General features: G+C 43.4%; 2 protein-coding genes across 9 annotated transcripts in view; one reads left to right on the plus strand and one right to left on the minus strand.

Moving 5' to 3' along the window:
• CEPT1 (choline/ethanolamine phosphotransferase 1) overlaps positions 1-354 on the minus strand; it is a 48354-nt gene extending 48000 nt beyond the window's left edge. For 2 of the 6 annotated variants that reach the window (XR_006276576.1, XM_038379715.2), the window contains exon 1: positions 222-354. The gene's annotated coding sequence lies outside the window, so the exon portion shown is untranslated. Of the gene's footprint in view, positions 1-100 lie in introns of all 6 variants that reach the window. The other 4 variants (XM_043500693.1, XM_043500692.1, XM_038379713.2 and 1 more) reach the window with 4 other exon arrangements.
• On the plus strand, positions 302-25058 carry DRAM2 (DNA damage regulated autophagy modulator 2). 3 transcript variants are annotated; one of them, XM_043500694.1, is made up of 8 exons: positions 302-331; positions 10878-11134; positions 13769-13836; positions 14749-14888; positions 18720-18882; positions 22493-22575; positions 24130-24222; positions 24925-25058. In XM_043500694.1, exons 2-8 carry the CDS (start codon positions 11004-11006, stop codon positions 25030-25032), a joined length of 786 nt encoding a protein of 261 aa, XP_043356629.1. In that variant the 5' UTR covers positions 302-331; positions 10878-11003; the 3' UTR covers positions 25033-25058. The 3 variants fall into 3 exon arrangements, with proteins under 3 accessions (XP_043356629.1, XP_038235645.1, XP_043356631.1); XM_038379717.2 differs by lacking the exon at positions 302-331 and adding an exon at positions 336-471; XM_043500696.1 differs by lacking the exons at positions 302-331; positions 18720-18882; positions 22493-22575; positions 24130-24222; positions 24925-25058 and adding exons at positions 336-471; positions 15148-15949.
• Positions 25059-25400: the final 342 nt, after the last annotated feature.

Genomic DNA, 25400 nt, shown 5'->3' on the forward strand with positions numbered 1-25400 from the left:
TCCGCGGGAGCGCCCCGACCCCCCGCCGCCGCCGCCCGCTCAGGCCCCGGCCCGGAAGGCAGGGACCCCGCGGGGGCGAGACCCAGGACCCCGCACGCACCAGGGAGCCCGGGGTCAAACACCCAGCCCCGGAAACAGGGACTCCCCGGCGGAACCGCTCACACGGAGCTCGGGGATCCCGGCTCGGCCCGTCAGGCACCGTCGAAGAACCCGGCATTTACCTCAGCCTCGCTCCGCACAAGCCCGGGAGGCGCTTTTACGTCCCTTTTGCGGCTGCCGTAAATGAGCCGGATGGGGGGGGGGCGGGTGACTCGGGAGCGCGCGCTGAGAGGTGGGTGGGGAAGCCCGGCTCCGGAGCGGGCGGGGCTGGGCGTGTGGCGCGCGCGCCCTGGGCTCGCTCACTCTCGTCCCTGCCGTGCGCGCGCGGCCGGGTGCGGAGAGGCCCATAGGGGTGAGGCAGGAGAGCCCGAGGTAAGGCACGCGCCGGGGGGGCAGAGCGCGCGCGCGGGGGAGGGAGCGCGCGGGGGGAGGGAGCGCGCGCTCCCCCCAGGGTCTGACAGGCACCGAGCCGGGTCCGAGTCCGCCCTGCCCCCCTCATCCCTACACTGCCCCGCCCCCATCTCCCACCCCCCTCCACTGCCCTGCCCCGCCCCCCTCACCCCTACACTGCCCTGATCCCCCCCTCCGCACTGCCCTGCCCCGCCCCCCTCACCCCTACACTGCCCTGATCCCCCCCTGCACTGCCCTGCCCCGCCCCCCTCACCCCTACACTGCCCTGATCCCCCCCTGCACTGCCCTGCCCCACCCCATCTCCCACCCCCCCTACACTGCCCTGATCCCCCCTACACTGCCCCGCCCCCATCTCCCACCCCCCCTACACTGCCCTGATCCCCCCCCCTCCGCACTGCCCTGCCCCATCTCCCACCCCCCTACACTGCCCTGATCCCCCCCTCTCCCCACTGCCCTGCCCTGCCCCATCTCCCACCCCCCTACACTGCCCTGATCTCCCCCCTTTCCACACTTCCCTGCCCCGTCCCCCTCACCCCTACACTGCCTTGATCCCCCTTCTCCGCACTGCCCTGCCCCGCCCCCCTAACCCCTACACTGCCCTGATCCCCCCCTCCGCACTGCCCTGCCCCGCCCCGTCTCCCACCCCCCTACTCTGCCCTGATCCCCCCATATCTCTTCCCCCCACTTCCTGCCCCACCTTCCTCCAGTCCACTGCCCTCACACCTCCCCTGCCCGCCTTCAGCCCCCCACCCCCTCCCACCACTGCCTCTTCCCCTCACATCTCCCCTCCCCGCCTCCAGCCCTCCACCCCCTCCCACCACTGACCTGTCCCACTAACCCTTTCCTTTACACCTCCCATTTTCCTGATCCAGCCCCCCACACCCATTCCTGCCCTGTCCCACTGACTCTCTTCGTGCCTCCTGTTACCCTTCCCCGCCGATTCTCTCCATCCTGGTGTTATCCCACCCCTTCCAGCTCTCCTCACCCTTCCTGCTTTCTTTACTGGTGCTTTTTTCCTTTGGGATCGCCTTTCTGAAGCTCCACCACTGTCCAGCCCCCTTTTAAATCTTCCCTTCAGCCTGGCTCAGGTCAGAGTAACTGCCGGGGGGTTCCTCCTGTGCCCCAATACTCTTACTTTGTGGTGTGTATCACCAGGCTTACTACGTGTTTCTCTGGGCTTTCCACCCCGCCTCCTCCTTTTTAGTCACCTTCGCTTTACCTTTAACTTTTACCCTGACGATACAATGAACCCTTCAGACACATTTAATGACTCCACCCTCTCCGTTCTTTGTGCTTGTCTTGACAAAGTAATGTGCGCCTGCTTGCTTCAACACAATGTCTCAGGAATGGAAATGCTTATCTCAGGTATAGCTCATTTTCGTTCATCTCCTGTCTGTCCCCGAGAGGGCCATGCTGTATCTTTCATTTAACTCCTGTGTTCCTGGATGTCATCCTTACCTCAGAATTTTCCTTCTTTCACAGCTGCTGTTGGGATTTCTGCCTACTCTGCAATACAGTCCATCTGAGCAACTATTTTAACTCCACCTCATCCATGCCTTGACAGCCTCTCATCTTTATTATTACAAAATCCCTTTTCCATAGCCTCATAAAGTCCTAGATCTCTCTGCTTAATCATATGCAGAATGTTCCTGCACACCACACACATTCAAAGAAACAAAACCACATCACACCTATCTTCAAAGGAGTTTTCAGGTTTTTAAGCTCTTCATTGACCTTCTCCAGCCTATTGATTCCCCCCACCTCATCTCTGCCCCCTTCAGCCCACAGTTTTACCCCTACAGTTGTGGGAGTCCTCTCCTCTCCAGTTCTGTCTTTTTTCAGATTTAATTTAAAAGCATCTTTACTAACCCTTGCCTAGTCCTGATATTTACCTATAATTACACTTGATAAATAATGCAAGAAGGAGAGAGAAACTAAGTGCTTTAATATATTCTATCCAACAGAAGGCTAAAAAAAACTCCTTAAGAAAATGGAAATAAAGAGCCAGAGATTGAGATAACTACTTAAAAATACTTAAATACATCAGGAATAAAAACGCCTACATTTGTGACTATCTAGACCAGTTGGCAAAGGAGGATTATGACGTAGCAAGGGAGTTAAAGTATTTGTTTACATAATTCTTTACAAAGAAGGTAATAGAACATCTTCATAGAGTAAATTGTTAATAATAATTTATACAATACCATAAATGTACACCGCACTTTACAGATAAAGTGAAGACACACTCCCTTCTCTGCTTACACTGTGCAGGGCCTACCTATACACAAGCATCTGCCCACATAGCTCCAATTGCACAATACAGTCCTTAATTAGACAATTAAAAAAAAGAGGCAGGACACAGGGCAGCTGTTTAGGTGAGGGGCCATGGGAGAGTAGAAGAATTCTTAGAAGTGAGTTTTAAAGAGAAATTTGAAAGATTTGAGAAAGGGTGCTTGGTGGACAAAATATTCAAGGCTTTTCTAAGCACAGGAAGTTGCTAGTGTGAATTAATTTTGTACACAAAATCTTGGCTTTGGATGTTCACAAAAGCACAATTATATGGACTGTCACGAGTATGCTTTCATGTACATCCTTGCCATTCTTCTGACAGTCTGACCTTGTGCTATATTACAGTGACCTTATGCATAGATTAAATAAATACATTAGTCAAACAGAAGGAGACCAAAGTCCTGAGGTAAGTGGGGAAGTGGGATACCAGGAGGAAGGACGAGCAGGAGCGTACGAGAAAGAGGGACGATCAGTGAGTTATCTCAAGTGCCGATACACAAATGCAAGAAGCCTGAGAAACAAGCAGGGAGAACTGGAAGTCCTGGCACAGTCGAGGAATTATGATGTGATTGGAATAACAGAGACTTGGTGGGATAACTCACATGACTGTAGTACTGTCATGGATGGATATAAACTGTTCAGGAAGGACAGGCAGGGCAGAAAAGGTGAGGGAGTTGCATTGTATGTAAGAGAGCAGTATGACTGCTCAGAGCTCCGGTATGAAACTTCAGAAAAACCTGAGTTTCTCTGGATTAAGTTTAGAAGCGTGAGCAACAAGGGTGATGTCGTGGTGGGAGTCTGCTATAGACCACTGGACCGGGGGGCTGAGGTGGACGAGGCTTTCTTCCAGCAACTCACGGAAGTTACTAGATCGCAAGCCCTGGTTCTCATGGGAGACTTCAATCACCCTGATATCTGCTGGGAGAGCAAAACTGTGGTGCACAGACAATCCAGGAAGTTTTTGGAAAGTGTAGGGGACAACTTCCTGGTGCAAGTGTTGGAGGAATCAACTAGGGGCAAAGCTCTTCTTGACCTGCTGCTCATAAACCGTGAAGAATTAGTAGGAGAAGCAAAAGTGGATGGGAACCTGGAAGGCAGTGACCATGAGATGGTCGAGTTCAGGATCCTAACACAGGGAAGAAAGGAGAGCAGCAGAATACAGACCCTGGACTTCAGAAAAGCAGACTTTGACTCCCTCAGGGAACTGATGGGCAGGATCCCCTGGGAGAATACAATGTGGGGGAAAGGAGTCCGGGAGAGCTGGCTGTATTTTAAAGAATCCTTATTGAGGTTACAGGGACAAACCATCCCGATGTGTAGAAAGAATAGTAAATATGGCAGGGACCAGCTTGGCTTAATTGTGAAATCCTTGCTGATCTTAAACACAAAAAAGAAGCTTACAAGAAGTGGAAGATTGGACAAATGACCAGGGGAGAGTATAAAAATATTGCTCGGGCATGCAGGAGTGAAATCGGGAAGGCCAAATCACACCTGGAGTTGCAGCTAGCAAGAGATGTTAAGAGTAACAAGAAGGGTTTCTTCAGGTATGTTAGCAACAAGAAGAAAGTCAAGGAAAATGTGGGCCCCTTACTAAATTAGGGAGGCAACCTAGTGACGGAGGATGTGGAAAAAGCTACTGTCTTCACGAACAAGGTCAGCTCCCAGACTACTCCACTGGGCAGCACAGAATGGGGAGAAGGTGACCCTCTCTGTGGAGAAAGAAGTGGTTCGGAACTATTTAGAAAAGCTGGATGAGCACAATCCATGGGGCTGGATGTGCTGCATCCGAGAGTGCTAAAGGAGTTGGCGGATGTGATTGCAGAGCCATTGGCCATTATCTTTGAAAACTCGTGGCGATTGGGGGAAGTCCCAGATGACTGGAAAAAGGCTAATGTAGTGCCCATCTTTAAAAAAGGGAAGAAGGAGGATCCTGGGAACTACAGGCTAGTCAGCCTCACCTCAGTCCCTGGAAAAATCATGGAGCAGCTCCTCAAGGAATCAATTCTGAAGCACTTAGAGGAGAGGAAAGTGATCAGGAACAGTGAGCATGGATTCACCAAGTGCAAGTCATGCCTGACTAATCTAATTGCCTTCTATGACGAGATAACTGGCTCTGTGGATGAGGGGAAAGCAGTGAAAGTGTTGTTCCTTGACTTTAGCAAAGCTTTTGACACTGTCTCCCACAGTATTCTTGCCAGCAAGTTAAAGAAGTATGGGCTGGATGAATGGACTATATGGTGGATAGAAAGTTGGCTAGATTGTTCGGCTCAACGGGTAGTGATCAAAGGCTCCATGTCTAGTTGGCAGCCAGTATCAAGCGGAGTGCCCCAAGGGTCGGTCCTTGGGCTGGTTTTGTTCAATATCTTCATAAATGATCTGGAGGATGGTGAGGATTGCACCCTCAGCAAGTTTGCAGATGACAGTAAACTGGGAGGAGAGGTAGATACGCTGGAGGGTAGGGATAGGATACAGAGGGCCCTAGACAAATTAGAGGATTGGGCCAAAAGAAATCTGATGAGGTTCAACAAGGACAAGGGCAGAGTCCTGCAGTTAGGATGGAAGAATCCCATGCACCGCTACAGACTAGGGACTGAATGGCTAGGCAGCAGTTCTGCAGAAAAGGACCTAGGGGTTTCAGTGGACGAGAAGCTGGATATGAGTCAACAGTGTGCCCTTGTTGCCAAGAAGGCCAATGGCATTTTGGGCTGTATAAGTAGGGGCATTGCCAGCAGATCGAGGGACGTGATCGTTCCCCTCTATTTGACATTGGTGAGGCCTTATCTGGAGTACTGTGTCCAGTTTTGGGCCCCACACTACAAGAAGGATGTGGAAAAATTGGAAAGTGTCCAGCGGAGGGCAACAGAAATGATTAGTTTCAGAGTAGCAGCCGTGTTAGTCTGTATTCGCAAAAAGAAAAGGAGTACTTGTGGCACCTTAGAGACTAATGAAGTGAGCTGTAGCTCACGAAAGCTTATGCTCTAATAAATTTGTTAGAAATGATTAGGGGACTGGAACACATGACTTATGAGGAGAGGCTGAGGGAACTGGGATTGTTTAGTCTGTGGAAGAGAAGAAAGAGGGGGGATTTGATAGCTGCTTTCAACTACCTGAAAGGGGTATTCCAAAGAGGATGGATCTAGACTGTTCTCAGTGGTAGCAGGTGACAGAACAAGGAGTAATGGTCTCAAGTTGCAGTGGAGGAGGTTTAGGTTGGATATTAGGAAAAACTTTTTCACTAGGAGGGTGGTGAAACACTGGAATGTGTTACCTAGGGAGGTGGTGGAATCTCCTTCCTTAGAAGTTTTTAAGGTCAGGCTTGACAAAGCCCTGGCTGGGATGATTTAGTTGGGGGTTGGTCCTGCTTTGAGCAGGGGGTTGGACTAGATGACCTCCTGAGGTCCCTTCCAACCCTGACATTTATGATTCTATGATGTTGTACAGTTAAGCATGCAAAGTGAGGAAATTCCAAAGTTAAGACTGTGAGTATTGCATTGTGATATAGTTGATTACATCATTATGTTTCTCAAATACTACAATACATCATATCATCTTTTCTATGCCTTTAGCTAGATCTACAGAATTTTGTATGTTTGCCACTTCTTGTATACTTCTACTGATTTAGTTGCTGTAATAGTCCAGTATACAGTAACTAACTTCTTTATGGTTTCAGAGTAGCAGCCGTGTTAGTCTATATCTGTAAAAAGAAAAGGAGTACTTGTGGCACCTTAGAGACTAACAAATTTATTAGAGCATAAGCTTTCGTGAGCTATAGCTCACTTAATCCAGTGAAGCTGCCACTTCATCTCTTTGGACCCTTACATATACTAGGCTTAACCAGTTTCTGTGACCTTTGTTTGTCAAATGTAAGACTGGCCTTGTGGTTAAAGCACAAGACTGCGATTTTGTAGAACTGGGCTCTATTCTTAGCTTCCTGGTTGGAGCCAGTAGCAAACTACATGAAGTGATGAAATTAGCTGTAGCTCCCGAAAGCTTATGCTCTAATAAATTTGTTAGTCTCTAAGGTGCCACAGGTACTCCTTTTCTTTTTAACTTTTTTATGACAAATTCTCTGCTCACTAAAGTTGGTAACTAAATTAAAGTACCTTACATTTAACAGGATTCTTTTCCTTTCGAGACAGTTACATTTCTGAACAGGAGTTCAGTATTGTATCTCACAAGCTGTTTCTCAAACAAAGTTGTATAGTCTTATTGCTGACTTATCTTTTATGTGGATTTGTACATTAGTATTTTTGGTATGCTCAAACTATCTTAATAAAGCTCAAATTTTACTTATGACATTCTTCAGTTTCTCTTAAGAACCTGTGTGTAGAGTTTATGCTTATTTGCCACTGGTTTGAAAGTTATGACTATATTTCTAACCAAGCAGGTACAACACTTAAACATATTGAGTTGTGACTTTTAAGCCAAAGAGTTTTTAAAATAGTGAATCTTGGATTCTTTTTATTTATGGTATTTGAGTCTTTAAAGCTTTTGTTTTCAAGTTTTTTTCACAAAGGCAGAAAATTACTTTAATTTAAAAAAATGAAAGCAGATTCTAGTATAGTCACATGACTTTTGGGGGCAGGGCTTTAAGAAAATCTTCAGTAAAATCAGAACAGTTGGCAGCAGTGAATTACTGGTGAAATTGTATAGCTTGTGTGATGCAGGAGGTCAGACTGGATGATTAATGGTCACTTCTGGCCTTAAAACCTATAAGCCTAAAACCCTTATCTGACATCTTACTGTCTGGTTATATTGACACTTTTCTTTATGGGGTCTGCTAACACTTCCAATTAGGTCTGTCAAAGGATTAAAATAATCGGGAGATTAAAAAATAATCACTATTAATCACAGTTTTAATCACACTGTTAATAATAGAATACCATTTATTTAAATATTTTTGGATGTTTTCTACATTTTCAAATATGTTGATTTCAGTTACAAATCAGAATACAAAGTAAAGCTCACTTTATGTTGTTATTTTTTAGTACAAATATTCGCACTGTAAAAGAAATAGTATTTTTCAGTTCACCTCATACAAGTACTATGGTGCAATCTCTTAATCGTGAAAGTTGAACTTACGAATGTAGAATTGTTTTTACCTGGTTTTGGTTTTTTTAGCCTAACCTAACTGTCCAGAGCACATGTTTCCATGCTGATGACAGGTTCTGCTCGATAATGATCCAAAACAGTGCAGACAGACGTACTTTCATTTTCATCATCTGAGGCAGATGCCACCAACAGAAGGTTGATTTTCTTTTTTGGTGGTTCGGGTTCTGTAGTTTCTGCATCGGAGTGTTGCTCTTTTAAGACTTTGACGGCAATCCTATAATGGAAGTTCACAAAAGTGCTAGTGTTATTTTATTAATAGCTTGAAAATGAAATGTTAAATGCCAGAAAGTTAGTACATGTGCACTTCAGCTTCCCACCCAACCTTAATTCTGCCTTTGTATCCCCATCCACCTTCCACTTCCATGCTAGAGACTATCATGCATCATAGCAAAATACATCTGCCTTTTTGTTGTATGATGTAACCCACACCCGCTCTTCAGGTTTTATCAAGTACAAAGTAGGTTTCTGTCTCATGTCAAGAGAGTTCCAGAGCCTGATTAATGGCAGCCAGTTATGCTTAGAATCTAAACCCCATGCTTGAAGAGGTCCCCAAATTTATCAGCAAGTGGTGGACAGAGGATTGGTGCTGGTGTAGCATGTAAGATCCAGACTGAGTGGGCAAAGGAGCAAGAGTACTTAAATTAGTGACCAACCTCAGGGAGGTAGTTGAGGGAGGGATACCTGGCAGCCATGTGCTGTCAAGCATGGCCTCCACACAAATCCTACACCCATCCATGGGGAAAGGGCAGAATAAAGACACCACTGAGGGACATGGGATACTCTGGGATTTCAGGGCAGTATGCAAAGAGTGGGTAAGATGAAGATGTATGTCTGGCCTGTCTCATAGGGGTTGGATCAGTTCATATCAGAAAGGTAATCTGGATAGAATAAATTCTCCAGCCCTCTGGGACATGAAAGAGGTTGTCAGCTCTGGACCATATTTTTTCTTCTCTTCATATCCTTCTTCTCCTATTCCTGCTCTATCTCCTGCCTTTATGCTTGCCCTTTGGACTCTTTGCCTGCCACCCCCTGTTCTCCTTCCTCCTACTACTCCACTTCCTGTCAGTCTATTATCTCTGTCAGAGTTCACAGCTGAGGCAGGAGCAGATGTAGGCTGGAACCGGGGCAGGCTAGATGAGAAACAGCCACAGGTACATGCTAGAGCAGGAGCCGCAGTAAGGGCAGTGTTCCCAGACAAGTAGTGACATTGAGCAGGCTAGAGAGGCTGCTTCCCAGGAGCCTATGTACCTGCCTTGGGATCACCTGGTGGGATCTCGCCTGTGGGTTGGCTGAACCCTGTAGGTAACTGATGACTCATTACACTCAAGCAGGCTCAGAGGTAACTCAGGATGAGACTTCCCACTTTATCTCCCACTTCCTCACTCTGAGACCCATCCCTCCCTCTCTGACTCAGCTTCTGCTCTCTTCTTGGAATCTAGTTTCTTCTCTCACTTCCCCATCCGCTGGCTGGAGAGGAGAAGCCTCCTCATCACTTTCAGATTCTCTCTTCCCATACCTCCTCTTCCTTTCTATCTAGTCTCTCTTTCCCCCTCCATGGGATCCTCTCTCACTCTGGCTCCCTCAGTCTCTGTTCCTGTACTTTGATGTCTGGCTCTCTCTCTATTCCTGTTACTGCAACTGACCACCCTCATTCTGGTTAGTTTCAATGTTGTATTTCCTATCCAGCTCTGCACTAACTCCGCTCTGCCTTATTCATCATCTAGCCCTGCTCTTTTCCGAGAGTTCTGACTTTGACCTCTCTCTGATCACCACTCTCTCTACATTGCTCACTTCTCCTCATCTTCTTTGCCCTGTCCCTTGCTCTGTTCTCAGTCTCCATCTTTCATCTCTTTGGACTCTTACATCTACTAGGCTTAACCAGTTTCTGTGACCTTTGTTTCTCAAATGTAAGACTGGCCTTGAGATTAAAGCACAAGACCGTGATTTTGTAGAACTGGGCTCTATTCTTAGCTTCCTGGTTGGAGCCAGTAGCAAACTACTTCCCCCCCAGCAGCAAGGAAGGAGTTACAGTTCCTTCCCTGTGCTCTTGTGGGGGTGACACAGCTACACATTGTGCCTGTACATCTTGCTCTGTATGAAGGGTAATTTTGCTCTGAGGCTCAGATGTTCAAAACTGGATAGGTGTATAAACGAAGTGTGAGGTACTTAACTAACTAGGTGTGTAAGTGGAACTTCCTCTGCAGCTGAATTAGGTGGTGGTTGTCTCTGGAGGTCCTGGATGGCAGCAGCCAGCTCTTGCCAAAAGAAATCTATGCACATATTTACTGACTTAAGTGTGAGGTTGTAAAGTGTCTGGAGAGCTTCAGATAGAAGGTGCTCAATAAGTGCAAGAGTTACTAATATTTCCATGTCGTCAGGTCACTTTGTGAATATGCCCAGTTTGTTGTTAATGGCAGTTGTAGAACCTTTAGTTTCCTTTGTTGGTAAAAAGAAAAGGAGTACTTGTAGCACCTTAGAGACTAACAAATTTATTTGAGCGTAAGCTTATGCTCAAATAAATTTGTTAGTCTCTAAGATGCCACAGGTACTCCTTTTCTTTTTGCGAATACAGACTAACACGGCTGCTACTTTGAAACCTTTGTTGGTAAAACTGTCACTGAGGCATATTCTGTCCTCACTGCACTCACTATCCTCCCTGATCCCTGGAGCTTAACCTTGAAGAGGTTTTATGCTCAAATAGAGTCAAAGAGAAAGAATCACCACACAGTGGCTTTCCTGACACAGCTGTGGAAGCAGACAAATGTGGAAGCAGACAAAATGACATCAATGAGTTTCTTCTCTAGTTTTCTTCTGTGAGTTGTAGAATGAAAGTTTCCAAAAGAAGTTTCTGCTTTTCACTTTAAAATTACTTCTGGGTTGTAAGGGCAGTGACTTCGCAAAAGTGCTTTCAATGACACTGATACTAAATCCAATTTGTCTTCTCTTACTATGGCTGTTTATAACAGGATGCGAATGGAGACTGCACGTTAACACAATTCCCACTTTGGCTTCAAAAAGAGAAAACCACTGAGACAAAGATTTTTTGCCTATTTGATTCTTCACAGCATTTGGATTTGTGAAACGGTGCTGCAATGTGGTGGTTTCAGCAAGGCCTCTGTTTCTTGCCTTCGGCTTTGGTTGTTTGGTCAGCCGCTTCTTTCATATTTTCATACATTACCGCAATCCTTCTACATCACATTGACCCTTTGGTGCCCTACATCAGGTCAGTAAAACTCTTAACTGTTGCACTGTTAACTATACCACAGTATTCATGCCAAAACTGGCCTTTCTTTATGCAAATGTTTACCCTAACCTTTTAAAAATTGTAGTTTAAAATGTATAGCTTTGGGATTAGCAGTTCTAACATTAAATTAAGAAGATATTTAAAAAAACCCAAAAACATCAATACTTGTCTTGGTAATTTAATTTGGTTTAATTTTTTGAACAAACACAAACATTTACATTTTAAAGTTTTCATGGCCTGTGTTAATGTCATCACGATATCACCGTGTGTTTTAGTGATCACTAGAGATGTTGGGTAATTGGAGGCACAGAGCCATAGACTAAATATCTAAATCCAGAGTTCTTGTTCTGTGATGCCAGTTCTCAGCCTCTTCTGTGTTTGGACTCATCCAGACACACCCTCCTTTCTAGCCATATGGGAAGGGCCAGGTGGTTACAACCTCCTCCCCTCCCGAGGCTTGCAATCTTGAGATTCATGTTTCATGTTCTCTGTGTGTGTATATAAATCTCCCCACTGTATTTTCCACCCAATGCATCCGATGAAGTGAGCTGTAGCTCACGAAAGCTGATGCTCAAATAAATTTTGTTAGTCTCTAAGATGCCACAAGTCCTCCTAATCTTGAAATTGGGAACCCGTGTTCCATGACAATATGGCTTTTTCATTTGAAACGTGGGCTTCTTCCTCTTTGGTTTGAACATGTTTTGTAACTAAAATCAGTTGCTGGTTTAGTGCCATAGACAACCATGGGTAAGTCTTAGTTCTGCTAACCACGCACAGGCCCAGAATTTAACATCTCTCTGGAAGTACTAAGGGCCTGCCCGTGCCTTTGCTACTATCCTCCTTCAGATGGCTGGACCTACCATCATCTTCCCTCTCTAACTTCTCCTCCTTTGGTGGAAGGACTGGCAGCCTTCACAAATTGATCCACTGATTTGAGCTGCTAGAGATGAGCTGTAACTGCCCATATCAGAAAAGGTATCATGCTTTGTGCAAATTACAAAAAATTCTATCTTTCCAGTACGAAACCTAGGGAGAATTAGCTTTCTGTGAGTTCCAGAATGTATATTTAGATCTAATCTCTCATATTCCTTAGTTTAGTGCCCTTCTGTGTCAAGTGGTTTACTCTCATTTAGGCCAGGATTTCAGTGTTACCTTCTGATTAGGGCTTTTTTTTTTAATAAAAAAAAAACCCCACAATTTTTAGCTGCTGTTTCATAACGTTGTTAATCACATAAAATGAGATTCACCCCATGCAGAAAGCCAGCCCCAGAGCTATGTGCCACTTAATTCTTTCTTGGGTTCTCAGAATAGGGTTTAAAGGGATTTAAACAGTTCCTAGGCCTCGTTCTGGTCTTTGCACTGAGGCTTTACAAGTTAAATTAGCAGTGAGAACTTTTCACTCATTGTTTAATCTCTTTAAAACTCTCCTTCCTAACAAAAAGAAAAGGAGTACTTGTGGCACCTTAGAGACTAACAAATTTATTAGAGCATAAGCTTTCGTGAGCTACAGCTCACTTCATCGGATGCATCCGATGAAGTGAGCTGTAGCTCACGAAAGCTTATGCTCTAATAAATTTGTTAGTCTCTAAGGTGCCACAAGTACTCCTTTTCTTTTTGCGAATACAGACTAACACGGCTGCTACTCTGAAACCTCCTTCCTAACATTACTTCTTACTTATGTGGGTATGGCAGCTTCACCCTTAGGGTTTGAGAGACCAGCCCCGCCTGCGGGCTTAATGCCCAATCATTCCCTTTGTTATGATTAATGCTGCTGCCTTTTTGATCTCCTGATAGATTTACTCAGAGTTCCACCGTGGTGCAGTGGAGATACAGAAATATCAGGCAAGATTTTCCTGAGATTTTGAGAGCCGAATTTGAGACACTTTAAAGGAGCCCTTTTTTCAGAAAGTGCTGAGCATCCACTTTAGAAAGCGAGGCCCCATTAAAGTATTTCAAGTTGGACACCCAAAAATGGAGGCTCCCAACCTATTAGTCACTTTTGACTATCTTGACCCTCATTTATAGGTGTAAAAATTTAACTCTGCAAGTCTGCCTTGTTTATAGTGAATCAGTTTGGTTGTGTGCATTGAATAACATATGGGACCACATGTTGAACACTTAAAGATAAAAAATAATGAACAGCTCCCGCATTTACTGTATACAGTCCAGCCTGCACATTAAATGATGCAAGTGTCCTTTGAAAAATGGGTGATTATGTAATTAAAATCTATATTGTAATCTATATGTCCAGTTGGAACCTTAACTTTGGCCTTTCCAGACTTCAGAGTGCTTCATTTTACAGCCTTGACTGTCTTAACTTTTTATCTAGAATTAACATAAACAAACAGGATAGCTATGTTGGTTTGTACATATTGTTCCTGTTCTAAAAACATTGTGCCCATAACAAAACGGCAGTCATGTTGGCTTCTGCAGCCCTAGAAACTAGTTTAGTAAATTGCTTAAATAGTGTACAACAAAATAGGTGAAACTGCTTTGAATGGTTCATGACCCTGTTTCTCCTTTCCTTTCCTCCTCTTATAAAGATGCATTTCTGTGGTGGGAATTTACAGTACATGATGGAGAACCATATTTCTTATACTGTTTTTCTTACAGTGACACAGGGACAATACCTCCTGAAAGATGCTTATTTGGGATTATGTTAAATATTTCCACTTTCTTAGGTAAGTAGATAAAATGACCTCTAGCACATTGTAAACACTTCTGGAATACAAATTATTAAACAGGAACGCCAAGTTACTTATTTATAAGTAATGCCTTACTTATAGTTTCATTATTACTAAATTACCCATAATTCCCAGACAAAAGCTACATTAAGAGAGTGAGGCTGAGAGTACAGATCAGTTATTTAGGGTGAAATGCATTATGGGGTTGTTGTAATTATCCCCAGACCAAGCATTTATTACTGCAGGAAACTCTAAGGTGCCACAAGTACTCCTTTTCTTTTTACGGATACAGGCTAACATGGCTGCTACTCTGAAACCTGTCATAGCTAAGGTTAAGCTTAAAAGAAATCAAGACATGTTAAGGTATGAAAATGCACATTTATGACATGTCAATAACCTTAATTGTGCCCAGTAGTGACATCATCGGGGAAGTGGAGTCTCATATGTCTTTAAAAATCAGTTTCATCTAATCTGGGATCACAAACACTACATGCCTTGATCAGAAGGTATTTGCATTTCTGTCACTTCACTTCATTTCCTGGCTTGAGTTCCTCACTTTGCTCTCTTAGGGCTTGTCCTCACTAGTCGCTAAATCGGCACTGCTGTGATCGATGCATCAGCTTCGATTTACTGGGTCTGGTGAAGACATAAGTTGATGGCGAGCGCTCTCCTGTTGATTTCAGTACTCCACCTCCTTGAGAGGTGGAAGCTATATCAACAGGAGAGCATCTCCCATCAACATAGTGCAGCGCAGACACCGCTGTAAGTCGATCTAAGCTACGTCAGCTTACGTTACATGACTAATGTAACTTAACTAGTGTAATTTAGATTGACTTCCTTCATTAGCGTAGACAAGAATAGTCTCCTTGTTTACTTAAGCCTCACTGCATTTGGGTTGTTTGTTCACAGGTATTGCTACTGTGTATGTTCGCTATAAACAAGTGTATGCTCTGAGTCCAGGAGAACCCAAGATCGCCAGATTAAATAAGGCTGGCTTTATACTCGGAATGATAAGCAGCTTTGGACTTTGCATTATTGCCAACTTCCAGGTTTGTGTTCTGTCTGCAGTTTTCTGGATGTTATAGTGGAAGGACAATTCAGTATTTTGGACCAGATTTCAGAGGTGCTGAGCACCCACTGACTTAAGTTATAGCTGTGGATGCTCACCACCTCTGAAAAACAGGTCCTTGATGTATGTTTTCTTTCAAAACAAGACATTTTTGGATGAATTACAAGCCCTAGTAACCTCTGTCCTTCTCCTGTCTCTCAACTGTCTATTTTTCTCTACAACATTATCTTCCTTTTCAGAGTTTTCCCTCTCAAACTGATAAGCTTTTAAATATTCACACCACAAGCAAGAAACGCCATATGCAGAGCTTCCAGGAGTCACCATCTGATGGCAACAGTCATGCATTTGGCAGCCATGTCATGCACGTCCGCATCTCAGTTGGAGTCTCTTGCATCCAGCGGATCTGCCAAATGCTGGCATTTGTCTGCAGTTATGCAGCTTTTTGGCTGCTGGGGTGCCTGCTGAGCAAGGATCCTGGTGCCTCCTTCCCCTGGTGGATTAGAGCCAGGAATGAGAAGCCAGGAGGTGGCGAGAGCATGTGATGGGAGCAGAAACACAAGATGAGGAGTTTGATACTGGCCTCAGGCTCCAGCCTCCTCTCTTCCCCCAAATCCAGTTGTACCACATGATCTATAGCACATAGCCCCTGCCCACTGGGAGCCCCAGCACTTACTGTCCCCAGCCGCCTCCAGGGGCTTTAGCACTTCTTATCCTTCCACAGGCCCAGCACTTCTTGATGTCCAAGCAAGCATCCATCTAGCTACTCCTTCCTCCCTGTGCCCACTCACCTACCATGACTAGAGATGCCAAGTTTTATTCAGCTCCATGTCCTAACCCCACCAATGATCAAGGGATGATGTGTTTGACTAGGCCTAAATTTAGGGTTATGTGCAAGTTAGTTAATTAAATACTACACATAAAATGGCACATGGTACAAACCAGAACTTGGCAGCTATGCTTATTAGCGTATTTGACTACCAGTACTGGCAAGGAGGATCCCACAGAAAAAGGAAGGAGCCAAAAAAAGAAATTGGATTCCACTAACTACAGAAGATAAATCAAGAGGGGGCAGAAAGAGGAATAAAATCGAACGGTGAGCAAAAGGGTTCCAGAGGGGGACACCAAGCAGAGAACCCCAGATAGTGGTTGATGCAGAAACTGTTGAGGGTATCAGTGGATGCTGCCTCGTAGAACTCTGCCCAGATGGGTACATGTGAGAAGCCAAAGGCTCATCTGCAAGGAAAAATTGACAGGCATAGTGAGAGCAGAATAATTGAATACTTATTGTGCTATAGCTACGTAGGTCAATTTTGCTGTGCAGACAAGCCCAAAGAAAATTTCTCTGTTGATTGCTACACTGGCAATATAGATAAACATATTTGACCACTGGATGGCAGTATAGCAGTGCATAATTTAAATTCTGATTTCTACTGTACAGATGCAGAGTCAGCCTTGGGAATTTATTGGCATTTGATTAAATACGTGACCAGATTTTGTAAGGGACTGGATGATTTAATTACCATTACTCTCATCTGTAGTTATGTAGCTAAAATAAGAGGAACCCAGTCTCATGTTTTAGGGCATAAGATGATCTGCGGAGAGAGGAGGAATCGATCATGCACAGTCAGTCAGGTGCATTTTTTTCCTACCTTCCTTCTGAGCATGAGGAACTGGTCACTGACCAAAGACAAAACACTTGTCTGAGTGCATCAACAGTCTGATTTTCTATGGAAAATCCTGTGTTTCTTTGATAATAGTAGAGTCTATTCCATCTTTTACAATTTGTTACTGTTAAATTTTGAAGTATGTATTCTACTTAAAGTGTGATTCTATTCTACTTCTAAAATAAGTAGAAGTGACCCTTTCTTATTCAAAGGAGCAACTGCTGGTTCTAATGCCAAGCTTTTATTGTTCTTAACCCCTGTTAGAACTGAAGAGCAAACATACCTAAGAGGGAGTAAGGTGAAATTTATTTCTCCTACATAAAAATTGTTTACTAAATTCCAGTCAGTTAGACCTGTGCAATGCTATTGCATTCAGTGGTGTTGCACAGGTGTCACTGAGAACCTGCTTTGACCTGAAGAACCTTTATTATTGGTGGTGATGCACAAGTGACTCCAGCTGGTTTGAGTGTGCAGAACTGGCAGTCAGGAAGGACTAATACACTGAGCCAATTTTATCTAAAGTAATTGAGACACAAACAGAGAACCCCATGATTTCATTTTTACAGAGTCACTTTTCAGAGTAGAACCAGAACCACTAGGTTTTAGCCTGTATTGTGTGATCCTGTTGTGTTCATAAACTTAGATGTTAGGATAGAAGGGGTTAATAGGCCATCTAATCCCTGATCCCTGCCCTCATCTGTGTAATTGCAGGGCTTCCTTTATCCAGCTTCAGTGTTGCATCCCTGTTTTCTCTGAATACATCTTGTGATAGGACCTTGATGATTTCTTGTCATTAAACTACAGGCCTCCTTGGACAAGTAGCATACAGCCAGATTTGCAAGAGTGGTTACTGACTACAGGCGACTCGACAGTTGTGTGTCCAGCTTGACGCACTTTGTGCATCATTTACAAAAGTGCTGAGCACTTGCAGTGCCTAGTGGCTTGAAGTGGAGCTGCAAGTGCTGTGCGACTCAAAGTCAGGCCCCAAGCCTCTCAAGCTGGGAACCCAAAAAATCAGTGGCCTTTTTGAAAAGGTCAGCTTTGAACTCTGTGCCTTGGTTTTCTCATCTGTAAAATGGAAATGTGAATACTTACCACAAAGGTCATGTAAGGGTCAGTTTTTTCATTAAAAAAATAGCTTGATCCTCAGATGGAAGACGCTGTGTATGTGCAGGTTACTGGTACTATTCTCATCATGATATTATTCCATTGTCTGATGGGCCTATTCTCATTTTACTTGCTTCAAACCCTCCTGATAATTCCTCCACTTCCTCTTTGCTAGTACTGTTCAGTTATTTACAGACCAGTCTCATTAAGGCTGTATTTCACACAGCCATCCTAGGAGTCAGTTTGTCATCTTTTCATTATTAAATGAGAATCTGTGACTTGACACTGAGTTTTTTGTGTCTGAATGATGGGAAGTGATGACAGATGAACTATCTTAATTGGGAACACTGGGTGTTGCCAAGTCTAATAATGAGCTGTTTAAGAGGGTTAAGCTTAGCAACAACACTATTATAAGAATTATGTGGCCAATGAAAGCTCAGTAAAAGCTTTTATTCTTCCTTGGTGATGAGCCCCCCCACCTTCAGGTAACTAAAAACAAGGGTTGTTTTAAAAAATAAAAGAAGTTCATGCTGTTATGCTCAAGTCCATGCACTGTTAACATAGCTCTAGTTATTGCACTAACTAACTAAAAGTTATTGCAACAAACTAAAAGCCCTGCTGTTCTGGCCAGTTTACTAAAATCTCTGCTCTTGAGTAAAGTGTCACAGGAACTTTAATAACCGCAAGTGGCCAAGACCTTAGTTTTATGTTTCATCTGAAAGACTGGCCCTCCGGCAGCCAATTGCTCCATGACAACATGTACTGACAGAGTTGGTAGCTGCTGAATTACTGCTAACCCACATGTGGATTTCCTTTGAAGGTCTCCCATCCAAGTATTGACTCTGTCCTAGCACTGCTTAACTTGAGAGATGTGAGGAGATCACAGTTAGAGGTGGTGGCAGCTGCAGGCAAAGCTTTTACAGAAATAAATTGTCTGAGCTTTGATAAAGTGGAGCTATCAGCACTGCAATAAGCTAAATTGTGTTCTGTATATTTTATGGTACATATTATATTTTATTTATATCTGTCTTTCCACCTAGAAATATACTCTGTTTTATATGCACGTAGTTGGAGCCTGTCTAACGTTTGGAATAGGAGCCATTTACATACTGGTTCAGACTATTCTTTCCTACATGATGCAGCCAAACATTTTTTGGATCCGAGTGATCGTGTTACTCTGGTGTGGATCAAGCATAGCAAGCAGTATCCTTTGTTGTGAAATACAAATAACACTGGTAGTACAAGCTAGATCATAAAATAGAGTAAGTTTGTGAAAAATGTGCAAAGAAACATGTAGGGTCTCTAAATAGTTGTCAGTGCTAAATAACATATAACCATAGAATACATACTAGTCTATAGACGTACAATCTATATTGTGCTCTCTCTTCATATTGTCTCATGGGTTTTGTCTAACATCAGAAGGAAAAGAATCACTGAGTTAATCCTGCCAATCTGTCACACTAGTTCAAGGCAGGCAGAAGGGATGTTTCACCATGTACTGAGATTGCAAAGTAGATTCTTCATTCCAAGAGAGCTGAAGATTGCAAAGAAATGTGGTTTCAAAACACCAAGACCTGAGAAGGGGAAGTGCATGAAAGAGACGAGTGTTTTTAGTGGGAGAGCGACAGTAATTAAATAAAAACAAGCAAACCCTGCATTAACCATGCTTTTGTCATCTTTCATTTAGAGTATGGAAGTGTGCTCTAGGTTAAAGATGCATCTTAAATCCATTTCAAAATGTAAACTACAGAATGCATAAGATCACAGGACAAAAAATAGGAACTGAACACAGAACTAAAAATTAGCAGTAGCTTAGGTACAAATAATCATGACTTGATCATTTGTTATGTGCAATTATATAATACTGGTTTGGATTCTATATACATTTGGTGTTTTTAAAAGGGCCAGTTTCACAAAGCTGAAAATAAGTATGAGCCAAACCAGTTGACAAAGAATTTAAACCAAAAAATAATGGATAATTGGGAACTATTTAAGAACATTTTACTAGATACCCAAAGAGCCACACTAAAGAAAAGGCCACACTGGTTTAAAAAAAAACCAAAAACCACCAGCTAATCTCGTATAGATGGGAAGTGAAAGTAGCTATTTAAAATAACTCTCACCCACCCACAAAATGGAAGAAAGGGCAAGTTGATAGCTTCTGAATTATATTAATGCTATGAATTGTAGAAAATTGGTAAGGGAAGCAAAAGGAGTAATCTATGGCCAGTAGCGTTAAACACCTTATTATCCTTAAGTATAGGATTCCTTTTGTTCCTAACAATGGTATTGGTCCATTACTAGCTGGACATGGTTGACCTGTCAAAAAGAAACTGAAAAGGTAAAAGTGTTCAATAAATATTTCTGTTCTGTATTTGGGGAAAAGTCAGATGATATAAATATATCATATGGTGATGAAATAATCACAATTGGAATGGAGAGTAAGGAGGATGTTAGAGAGCAGCTACTAAAGCTAGACATTTTAAAAATTATCTGGTGTGGTTAACTTTCAGCCAAGAGTTTTAAAGGAGCTGAAGTTGATGTAATGTACCTTGACTAGACAGGGTAGTGCACGACATTTTGATAAGAAACTACAAGAGTACAAAATCAACCTGGCTCACATTAAACAGATTAAAAACTGGCTGACAGGTCTCAAAATGTAATTATAAATGGGGAATCATCATTGAGCAGGTGTGTATCAACTGGCGTCCTCCAGGTCTTCGTTCGGAGCACCGCACTATTTAATATTTTTAGTTAATGACTTGGAAGAACACAAAATTACAGATAAAGTTTGCAGATGAAGATTGGGGAGAGTGGTAAATAATGAAGAGGACAGGTTGCGGATATAGAGCGGTCTGGACTGCTTTGTAAAGTGATTGCAAGCAGATAGCTTGTGTTAACAGAACTCCATAGAAAGTCATACATCTAGACCACAGAAGGTGACCATTCAGCATCAGGGCCCCTACAGCATGAGAAGCAGTGACTGAAAGATACCTGGACAATCAGCTGAACATGAGTTCTTAGTGCAGTGTTGTAGCCAAAAAGGTTCATGAGATCTTTGGATGTATAAATGAGAATATTGAGTAGGGAGGTTTTATTACTTCTGTAAATGGTGTTGCAACCTCTGGTGTCCCCTGCTGGTGTCCACAGTTCAAGAAGGATGTTGATTAATTGGAGAGGATTCAGAAGAGAGTGAAGAAAAAGATGAAAGGATTGCAAACAATGTTTTCAGGGCTAGGCTCAAGGAGCTCAAACTGTTTAGCTTAACAAAGGGTGACTTGATTATAGTTTAAATAATTGCATGGGGAAGAACAAACTGATAAGAGGGCTCTTCAGTCTAAGATATAACAAGATCCAGTGGCTGGAAATTGAAGCTGGACAAATTCAGACTAGAAGTAAGGAACAAGTTAACAACAAGGGCAGTAAGCCATTGGAACAACTTACTAAGGATTGTGCTGGATTCTCCATCACTGGAAGTTTTTTAATCAAGTTTTGATGTTTTTCTAAAAGATCTGTGCTAGTTCAAACAGCAATTAGTTCAAGAAAGCCCTGTAGTCTGTGTTATACATGAAGTCAGACTTGATCACAATTGTCCTTTCTGGTCTTAGAATCCATAAATCTACCCCTTCCCACTTGTGCCATGCTGTCATCCTGACCCTGAAAAAGGATTCCCACAACATATCAGATCTTCTTGTTGGTCATAGAACTTAGTAATCACATTGTTCATACCTGCTCTGTGTGTAACCTCCTTGGGGTTTAGAGAGTGTGGACCCTTTAAAACCCTGTCCTGGGGCAGAGGAAGTTTTGGTTGTTGCAGGGGAGTGGAGAGAAGGGGAGGACAGAGTGTGTGTGTGATTCATGCCATGAAGCCATGTGATTCCCCACCACCACAACTTCCACTGATTCACTGTTCCCACTCCATTAATTATTTTTTTAAGGACTGAAGGAATTCATTGACTAAGAATCTCAGTTATCGGTGGGGAGATCAGACCCATCTCCAGAGGCAGCGCAGACCCGGAGCTTCCTGCAGCCAGAGGAGGTACCTGGAGATGCATCTGATCTCCGCCCAAGAGCAGCCGTGCAGGGGAAGAGCAAGTCCTGTCCTTCCCCAGCCCAGTAGGGAGTCAGACTTTGGGCTTCTGCCCCCACGGCTCCCGCTGGGGCTCAGGGTGCCCATTTTTCCAAGGGGCCCGCAAATTGGCTGGGGCCCCTGGGCATGGGCCCATGCATTAATCTGCCACTGGCCTGGACTAACATCTAGGAGCCTCTGGCTGAGGCATTCCAAGTAGATAGGGGAGATCACACTCACCTCCACCTCTGGGAGCTTCTTCCAGCTACCATGAGCTCCATGGCTGCTGCCTTCAGAGCTTAGCTCTGAAGGCAGCACAGAAGTGAGGATGGCAATCCCGTGACTCCCCTACACCAGCTTTGCAACTGCCCTACCCCCTTTTGGGTCAGGACCCCCACAGTTACACCACCATGAATTTCAGATGTAAACATCTGAAAAAGTGAAATTGACTAATTTTCAAATCCTATGGCTGTGAAATTGGCCAGAATGGACCATGAATTTGGTAGGGCCCTAGTTATGGGGTAAGAAATTACACTTTTGTTGCAAAGAGTAACTTTCTGTTTCACCTCGAGGTTACTGTTCATTATGGTAAACACGTCTTATCTTGGCATTTCAGAGCCCAAGCTCCCATCCATTTATGCAGATACCTGGCCGCAGGGTGAAACTTAGTATAGACCTTAACAGGAACATTCTTTCCAAATTTGCCATTTAGCATCTTGCATCTTCCTTACCTTGTTTCTTTAGTGTTTGTTTCTTCGGTCCTTTTGTACAGTGGCCTGTATGGAACTGACCTAGTACAGAAGCTGCACTGGAACCCACAGGAGAAAGTAAGTCTGATTTTGAGAGCGGGGAGGAAAAGGTAGGACAATTCCATAAAGGACGGTGTGTCCATTTAGAATTGGAGAAAGTGTTCCATGTATAAAGGCTAATGCAGACTTTCTAACTGATGGGAATGCCCAAGCTGCTGGATTGCCTGGATCACAATGGTGAGGGGATGGAAGTTTGCTTACCCTTGGAGAATGAGAGGGGCCGAGGGGGAGAGCACAAGAGCTGCTGCTACTTGTGTGTTTCTCACTAACTCTTAAGTTTTATTCAGAGACCATGTTAAGTTATAGGTGTAAGGGGACAAAGTAAAGATTGATCATTTAACAAAATCTGTTTCCAAATTTCCTGTATTTGCTTTTCTGTGCTTAATTTCTCAATGTTGCATCTACAGTTTTCCTTTAAATCAAAGTGTACATCTCTCCCATGCTTTCGATGACCTTCAGTTGCAAATATAGACAAATGCATGAACAACTGAGAATTACCATAAAACAATTTCAGTAGATGGAACAAATGAACTTTTACTGTTTGAGCAAACATGAGATGGCTTGCCCAGTTGCTACTCAGTGCAAGTAAGGGTTGCAGAATCATGCCCTAAATTAGACTAGAAACCTTGAGAAGTGTTAATGAATGAAGGACGTTGTGAGGATTACTACAGTGAAAAGAACTTTAAGAAGTTATTAGGTACAGGCTCTGTAACCACTGGTAAAAGTACAGGTTTAATGACTAGCAGCTGCTGTGCTGTACATGACCTGCTTTGTCTTTGCTCACCACAAGTTATGATCAGAATTGTCAGCCAACAAGATTCTTTACAGTCACGTTTTAACATGGTAGCATTTTGCATTGAAGATGAAGCCTGTGTGTTCATTGCTCTTTGGTGGGTTACTGAAGTGGGTATGAGAGATTAATAGGAAGAATCGGGGTGGGGGAGGGATAGCTCAGTGGTTTGAGCATTGGCCTGCTAAAGCCAGGGTTGTGAGTTCAATCCTTGAGGGGGCCATTTAGGGATCTGGGGCAAAATTTGGGGATTGGTCCTCTTTGAGCAGGGGGTTGGACTAGATGACCTCCTGAGGTCCCTTCCAACCCTGATATTCTATGATTCTGTGAATGGAGAAAGAGGGGAGAGGAAGAGAGCAGGAGACAAAAGAGGGAAGAAGAGAGGAAAGTGGGCAAGTCAGAGCTACATGTGATGTAGCTATACTTCGTTAGTTGACCTTTAGAGGCCATTATATAGTAAAGCAACAATCTAGCCCCCAATATATATTAGAAGCAATGTGTACAAGGTACATGAGTTCCAAAAAATAGTGAGTGAGGAATTGTCATCCATCTGCACGTGACATCTCTGCACCCCTCTGGGGAAAGAATACTTCACCCTTTCCCTCCCAGACACCAAGTAAATTCAGCTTATTTCATTTTATTATGAAAGAGTTAGATAAAGATAATGGAAAAATCCTGACAGATCTAGGAGAGCATCCTTTGAAATGCAGAAATATAAGCCTTCTACCACTGGAGACTGAAAAGCAGCCTCACTACATAGATGTATTTTCTCTTCAATACAGGGCTACATAGTTCACATCATCAGCACAATCTCAGAATGGTCTCTGGCTTTCTCCTTCCTCAGCTTTTTCCTCACCTACATCCGTGATTTTCAGGTAAGGCGCAGTTCGTGTCCAATGCTTTATATAGCCTGAGACTCATGAAATAAACTTAACATCCTTCATCAAATATCAGAGCTGGTAAACTCAGCCCCACCAGCCTAGTTACAACAATACACCTTTCTTTTGATTGTCTTGGGATCCTACCCTGAAAGAGCAGCAAGGTAAACATGGTCCCATCTTACTCAATAGATTTTCTTTGTGTCCCTAAGGTATATCTACTGAGGGACCAGAATTAGCTTTCACTACTTTCATATCCTATATGTGCTGCAGAGCTATCATAGCTCAGGAGATAACATGGGAAATAGCACAAGAGAGGAATGTTTCAGAAAATTCTTGGTTACTGAAAACGGGATTAGAATGAAAACTGTTTTGCAACCTATCTCTAGCAACCTCTGTCTGCACCTGCAGTCACCTATAGATCAGCCGATTATCTCCTTCCTGAGCTGTGAAGACTTTCACACCCTGAACAGTCGTGAGAGAAGTTTGGACAATGCCGTATTATTTCCTCATGGGTCTCTCAGGGCTATTTGAGTTACTAATATTTCGCTTTCTTAACAGGCAAGTAGTTTTTGGAGTGATATGCATTTCAGGGTGCTTGGACTTGGCTGTAGAAGCTACTCTGGGGAAAGAGCAGAGTAAATAGTGGAGCTCTCCTAACTTATGTTATTTTTTCTCTCTCATTTTTTTCTGTTACAGAAAATTTCCTTGCGTGCGGATGTCAGTTTAAGTGGACACAACATTTGCAATATACCCAATAGCTTTGTGGCTGATGAACACACACTGTTGATTGGAGGACATTTATAACTAAGTGAGAGAGAATATACTTTCTCCGCTTTTATATCTCAGGAATTTAGAAAATAGCAATAATACTAACAATTTATATAAGCGTTTGTATCAAAAATTCCATCCAATTAAAGAGGAGACTAAATTCAATCACTTTGACAGATAAAGGGCTTTGCTATTAACCCACATAGCAATGCAAAGGTGATTAATAAACAGTATTATCAATAACCTGTGTGACAAAGCTCTGTCCTTGCCTCCGTGGGTCCCACATTTCCTGGTGGATTTCGCTAGCGTCAGAGGCTCACTGTGAGCCTCCACGTAACCCTTCTTTCTCAAGAAACAAGGGTCACAGTCTACTGAGCCATTTTCATCATAAGCCAGCGAGGGAG

The sequence above is a fragment of the Dermochelys coriacea genome, chromosome 21, assembly GCF_009764565.3.
Source record: "Dermochelys coriacea isolate rDerCor1 chromosome 21, rDerCor1.pri.v4, whole genome shotgun sequence".
Classification (NCBI taxonomy): Eukaryota; Metazoa; Chordata; order Testudines; family Dermochelyidae; genus Dermochelys; species Dermochelys coriacea.

What these genes read in the sequence shown, in the direction of transcription:
- DRAM2 (XM_043500694.1), top strand. Translation starts at nt 11,004, where the DNA reads ATGTGGTGGTTTCAGCAAGGCCTCTGTTTCTTGCCTTCGGCTTTGGTT. An exon ending in AAATATTTCCACTTTCTTAG is followed by an intron (nt 13,837 to 14,748) that starts GTAAGTAGATAA and finishes GTTTGTTCACAG; the next exon opens with GTATTGCTACTGTGTATGTT. An exon ending in CCTACATCCGTGATTTTCAG is followed by an intron (nt 24,223 to 24,924) that starts GTAAGGCGCAGT and finishes TTTCTGTTACAG; the next exon opens with AAAATTTCCTTGCGTGCGGA.